Below are 14,188 nucleotides of genomic sequence, written 5' to 3'. Positions count from 1 at the left end.
AGTGGGCTAAAAATTAGAGTATGTGTCAGGCCCTATTTGACATGCACCAACCTGATGGATGTAACCCAAATTCCTCTTTGCACTCATGTTGCCTGCCCATACAGCCTCCCTGGTCACTCTGGATACTGTCCCCACCAGGGACAGGCAATCAGTGGTAACACTGTAATAGCATTTTTATTTGGGCTTGGCACCCCCTGCTACTTGTTGAGAGGGTTAGCTTGTGATCTGATCTGACTGCTAGTCCTTATCTTTGGAAATGATCCAAAACCATGCAGGAATGAAAGGAAAAAAACTTCCAAGGAAACAATCTTTTTTGGTTTTGTATGCAGAGGGGACATTTTGGGTTGCACTTGGATTTTGCATTTGGGAGTGTTGGTTTTGTTTTCTTTACAAAGTAACAAAACTCTCACAAAACTGACAAGGAGAACAAAATGGTTTACTTTTTTTTTAAGCTAGATAAAAGGAGGAAATAGGAAGAAAATTCTAATCTTTTAATCAAAAGACAAGAAACATCAGCCAAAAGAAAAAGCTTTTTCAACACCGTGTTTGGAAGATTTGTAAGAATAGCAAAGGTGTAGCTATATTAACTATACTTTCTCAGCTTTATACAAACATTTATAAAATGTGAATGAATACCAGAGGGAATATTTTTATTAACAAAAAATTAAAACACAGGCTTTTAATACCTATACCAGGAAAAACAGTTCACTTATTTAAACAGCAGTTTAGAAACCAGAAACACACACACACACACACCCCCCAAAAAAAAAAAAAAAAAGTAGTTACTTTCCTATGGATTTAAAGTTTGGAGTTAAAATCTCTTGATGGCTTCTAGGGAAGCCTTGGGTCTGTAGTATTTCTCAGGAAACAGCATTGCTGACTACAGCACAAAACAACTCAAATTGTGCTGATTCGGTAGGCAGAGCCTTTGAAACCAGCAGAGCTTGTGGAGGAGTCAGAATCTTAAGAAATGCCAATATTATTTCAAGGGGTGGGGAGGGGGAGGGAAGCTCTATTTCCAAAAGGAGAAAAACTGGAAGGTAATTAAACTCAGCAGCATCCTAGAAGCCAACACAAGGCTTAACTTCTGAGTTCAGCTTGGAATGAAGCTGATGGCTGAAAGGCGATACGGGCTTTTCCTAGCACAGGGATAGTTAAAGCGTGGTCCAGCAGGGCTGTATCCTGGATATACTTTAATTTTGAGTGCTGAGACACAGTATGGAGACCATGCAGTGATCTGGTACGTATGGCAAGTTAGGAGCAGACTAGTGGTCCACACACTGTTTTTTCTGAGGACCTCACCTCTTATGTTAAAGATCACCTGGATCAGTCCACCTTGTACAAATCAGGTTTAACCCTGGCAGACTGTCGGTGTTGCTCCAGGCTGGGCAAGCACGGGCTGCCCCTGTCAAAAAGCATGAAGCACATCTGCACTTCGGCCTTAGGCTTGGAGCAAGAAAAATTACTTTGAGAAGGAAAGAACAACACAAAATCTCTTCTTCTACCTTTCTCTCCTTATGGCGCCCTGTTATGAAGAAAGGTTGGTTAAGCATCAAGACCCAAGATATGCTCTGATACATTAACACAGCTGAAAATGTTATCAGTCATGAATATTGATGTTGTAAATGACTCATAAAGGACATGATGACTTTTTTCAACAAGATAACCAAGAAATGGGTATTACTTCATATTTTAAGAAATTAGACTATATCAAATGTGTAATAAAAATATTTTCTATAGGATTTTAAAATATATACATATATAAACTACCTTAATTTTTAATGCCCTGTTGATATTGATGTGGTCTCTACAGCATCTAAGTGTAACTAAGTGAGGCTGCCCAGCAACCTCCATTATATCTCAAACAGTGATTACAAAACTTGAAGCCTTGTCCACACTGTAAATAAAACCTGCTTGAAAATGGGATCTGAAATTGTCTGCTGGGCCTAAGCCAGCACCCACTAATAGCCAGGCTAAGTCCCCTCCTGACTGAGGGGTTTGATTAGGCCCTAGACATGGTCCCAAAATGATGTGGTTTCCAGCCCTTTTAGCTGAGCAACAATAAAGGCACCTGAGGGAGTTACTGAGACCCTTGAGGCACTTCCTGGTAAAATAAAAAATATTAGATATTTTAAATAAAAATATTTAGGGATATTTAGAAATGCTCTTAAGACAATTTGAGCACATCTGTGCTTCCTTTCAAAGCGAGGCCCAAACTGAGTGTGTCCCAGACGTAGCCTTTGCTCAGGCACTGGGTGTAGACTTCAGTCAAGCTTAAGGGAGGCTGAGAGCTTGGGGGTGGTGATTGAGCAAAGGCCATTCATCCCTGCATCCTTCCCACAGCAACCATCTCTGTATATCCCCCTGGCCTTGCCTGCCCAGCCCACATGGAGGAGATAAGCTGGCAAGAACAGCTCCGGCACCAAGGGCCTGCAACATCCTGTGGGGCTGAACTGGCACTTTCATCAAAGTGGTGATGGAGACAGAGTGAGGTGAGGGCAGAGAGGTACAGACCACTGTCTGACTCTGTGTCCACTGAAGACGGTGAGGACACAGCTTTGGGCTGTGCCTCCAACACACAGCCAAACCCAGTTTGCATTCACGTTTAATCTAGCACTGCATCTAAAACAAGTTCAGATTCCTTTTCCATGCAAGGTTTGAAGCACACTGTAGAGAAGGTGTGAGGGCCAGTTCCTGATCTAATGTAGGCAAAATTCGCCATTATCACTGGCCTGAGCACTTACTCTTGCATTATACTTTAAGGTAGGTAGCATGGGAGTTCTCCTGCTTCAAAGAGTTAATATAAGGGATTTGACCACCTACAGAGGAAAGTTTCTCGCTGAGCTTTCGGTTCATCTGCTCCATGTGCCTGGTGTTTTTCCTAGCTTGCCGGAGAGACCTCTTGACTTTCTTCACCCGATCTCGCAGCTGCTTGTTGCGCTTCTCCAGTGTCGCCACTTTCTGCTGCAGCTTCTTCACTCTGTCCTCCTCCTCAAACAGGGCTTTCTGGACTGAGGAGCACATGAGCTGAGGGGACAGCAGAAACAAAATGGCAACAGGTGAGCTTTACACAAAAGCTTACTGAAGCAAGGGTTAATTCAGGTGTTCCTTGAAACAGCTCTTCAAAAGCAGATTGCTTTTTTTGGAAGTTCTATTCTTTTTTTATACCTTTTTTTGTAAAATCCTCTCTTTCACTTCTGTATTCAGGCAAGACCCAAAATTGTAGGTCTTACCAATAATAGTGATTCACCATCACTTTTATGACCTGTTTTGACAGACTTGTCCAGCCCGTTGAGGCTACATTGGATTTATGAAGGTAGGATGCCCTATTTCTGCTACAAAACTGGAGTTCAGGCAAAGGGGTGTCACTTTGGAAAACCCTAGATTTGATACCTTAGCAGCCCTTCAGAAACCCCAGATTTTGATGTGAGCCTGCCCTTTGCTCTTGATGTCGAAGTGTGAAATAAGGACGGCACCTGCACAACACAGAACTGGTTGGGTTTGCCTTTTCAAGAACGGAGTTGTCTTAAATATCTCATTTTACAGGCTTCTTTGAGACAAAACCCTAAAGGGTAAAATCTCAGCAGTCTCTAGGAGCATTCAAGATCTCATAACTTTTAACAGAAGTGATTTGGGGGCCCGGGGACAGTGTCATTGGCTGAAAACTGCCCCTCCTATTCTACCCACTACCAACTTACTGTCGCATTACTCCCAGCAGGGTCATCAAGCTCTTGATGTCCACTCATGCCTTTGGCTCCTAGATAGGCAAAAAAAAAAAAAAAGGAGCCAGCTTCAAAGGTGTTGCATCCAAGGCATCACTAGAAGAGCAGCTCACAGGGCATTTTCAAAACTGCTGGGTTGGATAATGGTGCAAATGCAAAACATCTGTTGGACAATTGTTCTTCTACTACCTCATCCTAGGATGACCCAGAGGTCTACCTCATCTCAGCTATACATGACTGCCATGTTTACCACCCCTGTTTCTGACTTGCTCTCTGTTTGTAGGTGCAGCAATAACAATGGGATGAGAAACACCAGCTACAAAGACTGCTGACTAGTTTCAATGCAAAGCACTTGTGTTCCTCCGGACAGGATTCAGCTGCCTCCTTTTAAGCAGTCAAAAGTGAGCCTCGGGTCTGAGCTCCTCTCTTTTTCCTCTCTTTTGGTTTCCCCTGTAATGACTGCAGGGAGGGACAGCCTTCAAAAGGGTGATCTCCACCTCCTAGGGCAGTGGGAAGAATCACCCTCTGAATATGACTCTCTCATTTAAATGACCACAAAGGCACCAAGTTCTGTGTTTTCTACCTGGGCAACATTTTCCAAGCAGAAAAAGAGGAGGTGCCTGGGGCTCAAGGACAGCCCTTCCATAAAGTTTCTCATGTAGAAGAGCCACCATCAACATCTGTTTCTGCCCCCTTTTTCCTACAAAAAGCATCCTGAGCTATTTTATTGTGCAAGTGGGCCTTTCAGATGATTGCTGCACTGGTGCGCTGTGAGGAGAGGCAGTGTCTTCTGCTGGATTTATCTCCTATATGCATCTAGAGTTTTTTTCATGTGTGTCAAGCACTCCCGGAGCCTGGATGGGCTTTCTCTGGCAGAACATTTGGAACAGACAGGGAATCTAAACAAACAAGTAAATCCTCACTGTGATGATGAAGGATTACATGTTTCTTTCCATCTTACTTTGTAGTATTTTCAACAACTGAAAGTAGGGGAGGGAGCCCGCTTTGATGAATAACATTTCATTTGCTTTGGAAACCCCCAGCATCTGAAAACCGTGGCCAGTCAACACAAACACAGCAACTGCTTCCAGTCCCCATAAGCTCTTGTTTCTTGTGCGAAAGTATTGCAGGGCTTTGCTGAAAGACAAATGCTTGCCCTGACCATCCTCTCACTAGGGCTCTTTTATAAATGTATACTAGAGAGACTGGGAGCTCACAGACAGAGGGCCAGAAATTGCACTGAAGAGAGGGGAATTTGGTTTTGACCACAGCTCATTCCAAGTGCTATTTGAAAACAGCCAGCATATCTTGGCTTTTGTGTTTGCCAAACCCTTGCAAAACTTCAAGCAGAACACTTGAATTGAAATCCCGGCAAAGAAGAGCACTGACTTAGGAAAAGATGTTTGTTGGGAAGACAGGAGGTGGAAACTCTACTTCATAAGGGATTTCTTGCATTTTCCGTTGATGCAATGGTAGGCATTGCATACGACAGTTCAACGCAGAGGAACAAACAGTTCATGCAGCTGAAGTGTGAGGTGGTACAAAGCCAACCGTGTCTCATCTGTCTGGGTTGCCTGGTGGGGCAATGGTAATGTCTGATGGCAAACACCTCAGCGGTGGCATTAGCCTCATCCTTTAAGGCACTCCCAAACCTTTTGAGGTTGGCCCTCTGTCAGCAGAGGTAGTCCAGCTCTACAGAGCCACTCAGAAACCTCTCAAACCCCGTCAAAAAGCTATCCAGCTCATTTGCTTATGCTCTTCCACTTCCAGGTTCTCACTTTCCAGTCTGAAACTCACGGTTTAGTGCTTAAATTATCTGGAGATATCCAAAGGGATTACTGGAACAATATGGTTACAAAAAAAATGAGTTACTGTCTGACATGCACAGCTTTGTTTACCAACAGGGTAGGTGATAGGAAGAGCCCAGCTTGATAACTGGATGCCTGCCTGCAATCACAAGACTACCAGCTGAAAAAATAAAACTCTTTGCTCCTTCTACATGGGGAAAAACAACAAGGTGGAGTCCTCATATTCTCACAAGCTGGTTACAAACAGCATTTTGCACAGGACTCTGCAGTGGGGATAATGTTTAAATGTGATGTAAAAAGTGATGTAAAAATCCTACCCTTGCTGTTCCTGCTAGGGCTGCAGTTCACATAGGTGCAACCAAGTTATTTTTAAACTGGTGCTGAGAACTGTGTAACTGTGACAGCTAGGAGCTCAGCACCATCTGTGTAACTAACCCAACTGCTGAACAAATAGGTGAGAAGTTAACCAGCCCCTGGTCCATATTGCTACTTGAATACTTCTTGTTTACAGCCAGATGAGGTACCCCTGCATTGCACAGTCATTTCTATGGAACATATCATAGAATCATAGAACGGTTTGCATTGAAAGGAACCTTAAAAATCATCTCATTCCAATCCCCCTGCCATGGACAGGGACACTTTACACTACATCAGGTTGCTCAAAGCCCCACCCAACCTGGCCTTAAACACTACCAGGGATGGGGCATCCACACCTTCAGTTCTAAAGACAAGAATCTCACATGCCATTTCATCCAGTCTCATGCACCCACAAATGTGCACAGTTTGTACTGATGACCATCAAGATCAGACCTTACTCCAAAAGTATTGCTAAAAGCTACAGAGAACTGGATTTTGTTTCTAGGAGTGGCCTGTGCTCCCATTCCCCATCACAGCTTGCCATGTCAGGTACACTAGAGAAGGTAGGGTGGCTTTTTTAATACAATGTTTAAGGGATAATGAAACCTCCATCCAGCAAGGTAAGTCACTGAGAAGCCAGTTCCACTTAGTGCCATTGAAGGGAAGGATGGATAACTGACAACTCCCACAAGATATCAATGGCAGACAGTTAAGCAACAGCTCCAAAATGTGCACTTAGCATGGCATAAATGCCTGTAGACCTGGGAAATGGAGAGAAGGACTGGGAAGCGGCTCCTCAGAAAATCTTATGGGCTGTTTTTCTAGGTTTCCTTCAAAAGTTACAGTTTTGTTAGCAAGGAATCCTCAGCAGTGGTTAAACTTGAGTCTAGCTAGAGTGGTACCAGGAGACATAACAAGAAAGGTCGCACAACAAGAACCATACAACTCTTTAGGATTTATCCCAGATAGCCTACAGCTGTGAAATTACAACATAAATATATTTGAGTATTTGTCTGAAACATCCTCTCACAAATATACCCAGTTTAAAGTTTTACTGCATCTAGATGATTCACAAAATCTGTCCATCTGCCAAACAAATCAGCACTGTAACAAATCAAACTGATTTTTGGAGTGTCACGTTACAGGCATGCAAGCCCTTTACAAAACACCCTGAATTGACCCATATATATATATATACACATTTGTCTGATTGACAGGCACACACATCTGTCTTCTGTAAGTTTCATTTGAATGGAACAGTGGCTAGGAAACACCTCATAGATAAAGGCATGATGGTAGCATTCATCCACCACAAATTGTCTGTAAATGGCTGAAGTTAGCATTACAGAGCTCATGTCACTCAAAACCCAGCAGTGGCACCCAGGTCTTGCCCTTCATCTACCAAATAGAGAGCTGAGTTCTAGCTAGCTCATGCTCCCTATGGGCAGCACTGCTAAAAAGCAGTGGAGCCCCACTAGCCAAAAGTCTTCCATTTCAGGTCTCCTAAAAATATCTTTGACATCAGATGGTGGTTTGGACATTTAGATATAGAGTGCCATCAGGCAAGATGACTGTAGGAGCACCTTTAAACATGTGACCTGATCTCTGAATGGACACGATGTAGTTTTGAAAGAACTGGGCACGGGTCACGTTTGTTTCTTGCCCTCAAATCTTCCTCCTGACACACAATGTTAACTGGAGCAGATCCCAGCCAGGATACTCCCTAAGCATCCCAGACCCAGCATCACCCCAGCACAACCTATCAGGAGTGTCTGGTGGAAGAAATGAGACTGGAAACACAGCCCAAGTGTCACAGCACTCTCCAAACTATCAAGCTACAACAAGGTCTTTTACCATCTCATACCAGCGTACTCATCATACAGTCCCTCTGCTGCCTTCACCTCCCCTCATCCAGGACACATGCTCTCTCCCCTCTTGCTTCTTCCTCTCTCTGCTTCTTCCTCGGCTGCTCTCTCTTCATTGGCTCTCAACCACTTAACCAGCCACACCTGCACCTTGTCTATATCAACCAACCCGCTGCCCCTGAAGCCAATCCACAGTTGTATATTATCAATGCTAATTAACCCAGCTTCATTCCTCTACACCCAAGCACTGCAGGCTGGGCAGCACAGCATCTGCTCTGCTACTGAGCCTCCTCTGTACTGCATCCTAGTGAGCTCACCATGTCCCAGCACGGCTGTTCTCTTGCCCTTTGCTGCTATAAATCTGCCCCACAGAAAAAGTAAAAACTGTTTGCATTTGCTGCACATTGACTTGCTGCTCTGTGCTTTACTGCTGTTCAAGTTATATAAAACATCTTAAACCAAAACCTTATGCAGCACTAAGAGTGTACCTCCAGCTTTATTTGTCTCAGAACAGCAATAATTCATTAACTCTCTCTCAAGAGACTCAGGAGCCAAACATAGTTCTTTATTTTTCTTTAACTCCAGCAGGATTTACTTCCCAAACCCTTCTGTACTCTTAACAAGAAGGGCTCTGTGCCCTGGGGAAGCTCTAAGGACATATACAGCTCACGCAGATGATCCTCATCTCTCTTGGTCCAGGAGGTTCCCTTTGAGTCCTGCCTTGCCATGCTCACGTTTCAGACTGAGAATCGCTCTTTCCTTCTGTTCAGCCCCTTTGGACAGGCTACGTGGAAGCGAGCATGTTGGATGGAAAGATGGAGGGTGCAGCAAACGATAGCAAGAGGGGTCTGGCAGCGGAGGGGATTGGGTTTGGGACGGAGTGACTTAAGCTCCAGTTACTGAGACTTCTCAGCCAAGACCAATAGTCCTGCTGAAGTGTGGAAAAGCCCCTGTCAGCACTGTTAAACCATTGTTTCGGGTGAAGTGGTGGGGGCATGATAGTGTTGGGTTAAACCACCTCTGCTTGCTGCAAGACTGCACCTTTCAGAGGTACCAAATCAGGGTCCCAAGGGCAGATCCAGCATCACCGGTATTAACAAAGATGAGCTGGGATTTCACCCTAGGACTTCATATGAATCATCAAGATGCATAAGACCTGGATGGAGAAAGACATTATTGTGGCTCTTCTTATCTTACTGGATGCTGGGTCAGCATTTGCCATGGGGGGTGTAAGGCTTGTGGCACACGTCTCCAGTTTGTTCGAGATACTAGAGACAAGGACTGCACTGGGGTATGAAGCACTGCCTGCAGGGAACCTCTGCCAGGCTACACCCACACTGAGGTGTCTTGGCACTGTGAATGGTACTTTTCTTCCCCATTTCCCTGCTCATTACAAGCAGATTTTCACTTCAAACTCCTAAGATGCAGCCAGTCAAGGCAAGTTATCTCACCTTTCCTAACCATCATTGGAAAGGAATGGTCATGTCCAAAGGGACAATTCTTGCCTACCTTAGATGCTTACCTCAGGTGGACCACTTCTGGGGACCCCTCTGCATTGCCTAGATAACTAGCTCAGACTGAGCTGGATACCACCCCAAGTCCCACAGAATGGCACCTGGCATCACTGACTACCCGAGGCAGGCTGCAAGGGCAGCATACAGATAGTTTTCTTGGGGTTTGGAGAACCTTGCCCTGGAAATGGACCCAAATCCATGTCCATGGGTGTCTTTAAAAACAGCCTTGTTTGTTCCAATTTGCATCAAACCACTGCTTGGTGGAAAACCATTCCAAGAACTGTTGGAAGGCTTGCCAGGGGCAGCTCTTGGACAACATCTTGGCAGGTCTCTTGGGTGATACTTGGCCCCTGACGTCCCCCTGAGCAGCTGAGAAGGGCCCATGTACCTGGAAAATATGAACAGTGTTTACAAGCTGTATCATAAGGCCCGAGTTCCAGCAGCTCCACCAAGACACCAACTCAGCACAGAGGATGGTTTATTCGCAGGGTTTAATCACTCACAATTGATTCTTTTTCTTCTCATCTTTTTTTAAATAATGATCTTCAGCTAAACAACAGATTTATTTTTTTAAAAGATACTTCCCTGTGATTAAGTACTTTGAAAAAACAGATCTTTCTTTCTGGCAAGGTGTCTGAATTGCTGGTGGCTCTCATCGACAGTGGCTGTAGCCACCATTCATTTAAAAAAAACTACCCTTTGACTTCAAACTCACAGCTCTTCTACCCCTGCTCCCAGGCTGGGAGTAGTTTTAGAGGACACAGGGAAATCAGGAGGTTCTTGAGGGCTGTGGAAAAGACTCTCAATCCTGCAGGTACCTGGAGAGAGGTCCCTCACCCCAAAACCACGCATAGAGCATGTCCTGGGGCATCGCTTTCTCCAGACACTTTAAGCCCTGAAGCCAGAGACGCTGCTGAGGTGAAGGATGCAAAGAGACCAGGTGACAGTCACACTCAGTCCCCTTTGCCAAGACTGTGGATGGAGGTGGAAATGTGTCTCCACGGTACTTGAATTGGTCACTGTCAGTACCCAGAAAGGGATCAACACCTTATTGCCTATACTTGCAAAAGAAAAAAAAGCAATGGTATAATTCAAATAGAAACCACACTAATCAAGAAGACAGGAAAGGGAAAAAAAAGGTATAGGGTATGAGCCAGGTTGCCTACCACAGGCACCTCACTTGTGCCAAGTGAGCAGATAAGTGAGTTCTGACAGGAAATCCCTAAATTCCCTGCCTAGGCAGTGAGAGACAGAAGGTCTCCAGGAAGAGAAAAATAAAGAGGGTAGGACCTCAGTCTGGGGCATCTCCAAGTCCCTTTCCTGTCCTCTGTGCAGAGAGGGAGGCACACCAAGAGCCAGCCGGCTGCTTTTCCCCATCGCTGAGGTGGAGGGGCTCTGCTCTCGCCTTGTTTCCTTTAAAAATGTTCCTCCAAGCAATTCGCCCAAGATGCCACAGGAATGCGGTGGTGGATCTGGGAGGGAAGCAGCAGTGAAGTCTCATGTCTAAGTGGTTTAGCAGGAGCAGCCGTCCTCCTTCTCGCCTGGCTGCAGTTGCTGAGTGCTGGGCTCCGTGCTCAGCCCCACCAGCCCCATACCTTGTGCTTTCTGCATTTCCAAGAGCTTCCTAGCTTTCAGCGCCGCTCCCAGCTCGAGGCTGGGCAATGTATACCCTCTGAAATGGGTCAGGGCTTGGGGGGAAGCAGAGGGTCTTACAGCCTTCCCAGGGGTTTAGCCAGATAACCACCCTGCCAGCCTCTTTGCTGAGACCCATGTCACCCCCCTCTGACTCCTTCCACCAAAAATATTCAGGGTGGCCAGTGAAATAAGGAACCTGAGGTGACACATGCCTCCATAGGGTGCAAAAGCAGAGACAGCAGCCAGGACACTACTCCAGGCTCTGCATCCCTATTACAGGGTTGACAGACTTCATTTATGTCTGTCTTCACAGATTACAGGTTGTGCAGACTTCATTGCAAGGGCAGATAGCTCACAGACTGTGCAACACAGCTGTTCCCAAGATACAGATTGCAAAAACAATCAGCAATGCAGCATCTGCTCCGGTTCCTTCCAGGTATCACGCATAGGTGGTAGATTCTTCCTGGAGAGTGCACAGTGCAGGCATGGATTAAGCTGCTTACTTACAGGTAAATCACACTACACTGAATGTTAAAGTGCACCACCCAGCTTAACTATGCGGAGTTTAAAGGAAAATGTTTTGGGTAAGGAAAACCAAATTTTTTTTTCTATTGCTAGAAGCAATTTTGGTGCTGAGAACAAACATGGTTTTATGTCTACCTTACAAGACAGGCTGCTTCATAGATTTCTGCATTTTGCTCTGCCCAAAAGCTGAAAATGAGTGAATTGCTGAGTTACTGCTTTTTCTTTTTTTTTTTTCTTTCTTTTTTTTTTTCTCATTTTGGTCTCAGAACTAGGGTTTCAGTTTCAGCTGGGCTTCAAAGGTTTGAAGCTTTCTTTTCTTTAACGTGTACAGAAATTTTCAATTTCCACAGCTACCAAACTTTCCAAAACTTGCTATCCACTTCAACTTCCAACTCAGCTTTTTCCCACCTATTATTATTATTATCACAATAAAGCTAATAAGGTCTGATATGCCTAAAACTACTCTGCCAATATACCTTACCTCATGTGTATTGTTCTGGGACTGAAAGTTGCTGTGTGACCACGCCGCCATCTAAACTTGTTTTATTTGGCTTGTATTTCAATAGGATTAGGTCATCATTCCCCCAACACATACACACAACGCATTAATTAACTACCAAGGAAGGGATAAAGCCAGCAAGACCCAGTAACAGAGTGTACTGGGTCCTTCCCTCTCACTGATAGGAATGCAGGGAAATGAGAAACTGCTGATCAGAGCAATGAGGCATCTTGCGCTCTGCTCCTATGTATTGAAATGTCGGTGTTGATTTTTGAATAGCTGGTGTTTCAACAGCTCCTAGAATCTTCATTTAGTTTAATTGTCCTGTTAAATACACAGTATACACCCTGTAGCAGGGTAGCAGTGGGGGAAGTACAATATATTCAAATACGCCATCCCCAGATGCAGCTGAAGCTGAGAACCAGCATCAGCTGGTGAGGAAACATATTTATCTTTACCTGTATTAATTTGCATGAGAACAATATTAGTTTAAACCAGGGTTATACCAGGTTTGGGGTGTTTACAGTTTACTTCAGTCTAAGGTATTACAACTTGTGTAAGTTCCTAACAGACGTGGCTGATGCTTCAGTGCAGCAGGTGCTGTGTGGATGTCTGTGAACTGAGGTCTAGGTTAAACATAGCTGTTAGGGGTACAAAGTAACAGGTGGGAGATGTGGGCAGTGGGACGACAAGGGGGCACATGGAAACAGGGAAACAAGGTTGATTAAGGGCTTAAAGAATTCAAAACCTCCCGTGGGCAAGGCAGTGCCAGATCTCTGTGTACCTCTTGGCAGGTTCAGAGCGCAAATGCTCAGTGCCCACAACCTCTGTTGCCAAGAAGGGAAAGGAAGGACTGGGATCAGTAAATATATAATACAATACAATACATTTTATATATAAAATGAGAAATACTTTGCTTCTCTGTTACCTCTAAGTCAAAATGTGGAAAGAGAGAAGCAGAGCAAATCCCAGCGGGCTATGGATGGGTATTGACAAATGGCCACAGTGTGACTGCGATGCATTAAAAGCTGCCTCTCCAGAAAGCACAGAAACAGGGACATTCGTTGTAAGCGGGGTCCATGTCTCCTCCCCAGCATATATATCATACCTAGGGGAAGCTTTATGCACAGGAGGAGAACCTGTGCTGAGAAAGGCAAATGTTTAAAGTTAATGCAACATCTATAAAAGTCATGTTCCCCTATAAATCCCTCCACTCTGGACGTCTTGGCTTCGTACTTCACATAAGCTGCTGTGGCTCGGCTGCCTTTACAAACAGATAGAATTTCCTCAGCTGCAGGCTCGGCTGGAAGCCCTGAGCGTGCACTGCTGCTGTGCACAGCTTCTGGATTTCAAAGAGCAAATGCAGGTGCCCTGCAGCAACCTGCCATCCTCTGGTGCCTGCATCTCTCCAGAGCATCCATAGGAACTGCTGGATCTGTTTTACTTCATTTGTGAAGTCCGCTTGGGTGCAGAAAAGGAGGGGAGTGGAGAAGGCATACTCAGACCTGTATTTCTCTGTGCTTGGTGGGTCTCTTGGGGTAGTCTTTGCACCCCCATTGCTTAACATATCTAACCTAGATCCTGGGTAGGAAACGTTGGTTTTCTGGCCTCTTTCTACAGTCAGTGGAGAGTCAGAAATTCCTCCAGAGGATGATTCAGAGAAACTATTTTAGAGCAGGGAAGAAGGCACTAAAACAGAGTTGAGTGATATGGAAACAACCCTGACACCGTGCTTACACACACAGCCAGAGACATGCCTGCCGTGGCAGGAGCAGGGCAAGAAGTTCTTGTGAAGCCTTTCCCTGCAAGCAGTAAGGGATCTGTGAAGCCTTGAGGGAAATGACAGCAGCGGCACTGAAATCAGACTGGCTGAAGCCCAGGGGCTTGATGAAGGGCATCTGCATCTGCTCCCGAGCTGCTCTGACAGCCCAGAGCAAAGAAGAGACCTCAGCAAGCAGCTCTTGGCTGTGTCCCACACCTGCAGCCTTGGAAGAGGTGACCAAGCAAGCAGTGATGAAGAGGCACATGCACAGCAGAGGACCAGGTTCAGCCCTCATTCAAGTGCAGAAATGCCACAGGTTGCCACAGCAGTGAAGTGGAAATGCTGCAGTGAGGTTGAAGAAGCAAAGACAAAGGGATGGAAAAAAAAAAACCATCTGCAATCTGCAGGCGCTTTCTGGCTAATGTCAGCATGCCGAGAAAGGAACCAAGGAGGCAAAATGCCTGAGAGACTAATCAGCAGCTCTGAATAACAACCTCCAAG

At 45.2% G+C, this 14,188-nt stretch overlaps 1 protein-coding gene across 1 annotated transcript in view; it reads right to left on the bottom strand.

The window, feature by feature from the left end:
• Positions 1–415: 415 nt before the first annotated feature.
• Positions 416–14,188, bottom strand: part of CCDC3 (coiled-coil domain containing 3) — a 46,319-nt gene continuing 32,546 nt past the window's right edge. Inside the window, 1 exon segment of the mRNA XM_055809106.1 lies at positions 416–3,027. Within this exon segment, the coding sequence (XP_055665081.1) occupies positions 2,752–3,027 (276 nt within the window). The 3' untranslated portion in view covers positions 416–2,751.

This window comes from Falco peregrinus, chromosome 6 (assembly GCF_023634155.1).
Source record: "Falco peregrinus isolate bFalPer1 chromosome 6, bFalPer1.pri, whole genome shotgun sequence".
Taxonomy (NCBI): domain Eukaryota; kingdom Metazoa; phylum Chordata; class Aves; order Falconiformes; family Falconidae; genus Falco; species Falco peregrinus.
The sequence above is the reverse complement of the archived record's forward strand: the minus strand, read 5'-3'. Positions and strand labels throughout refer to the sequence as shown.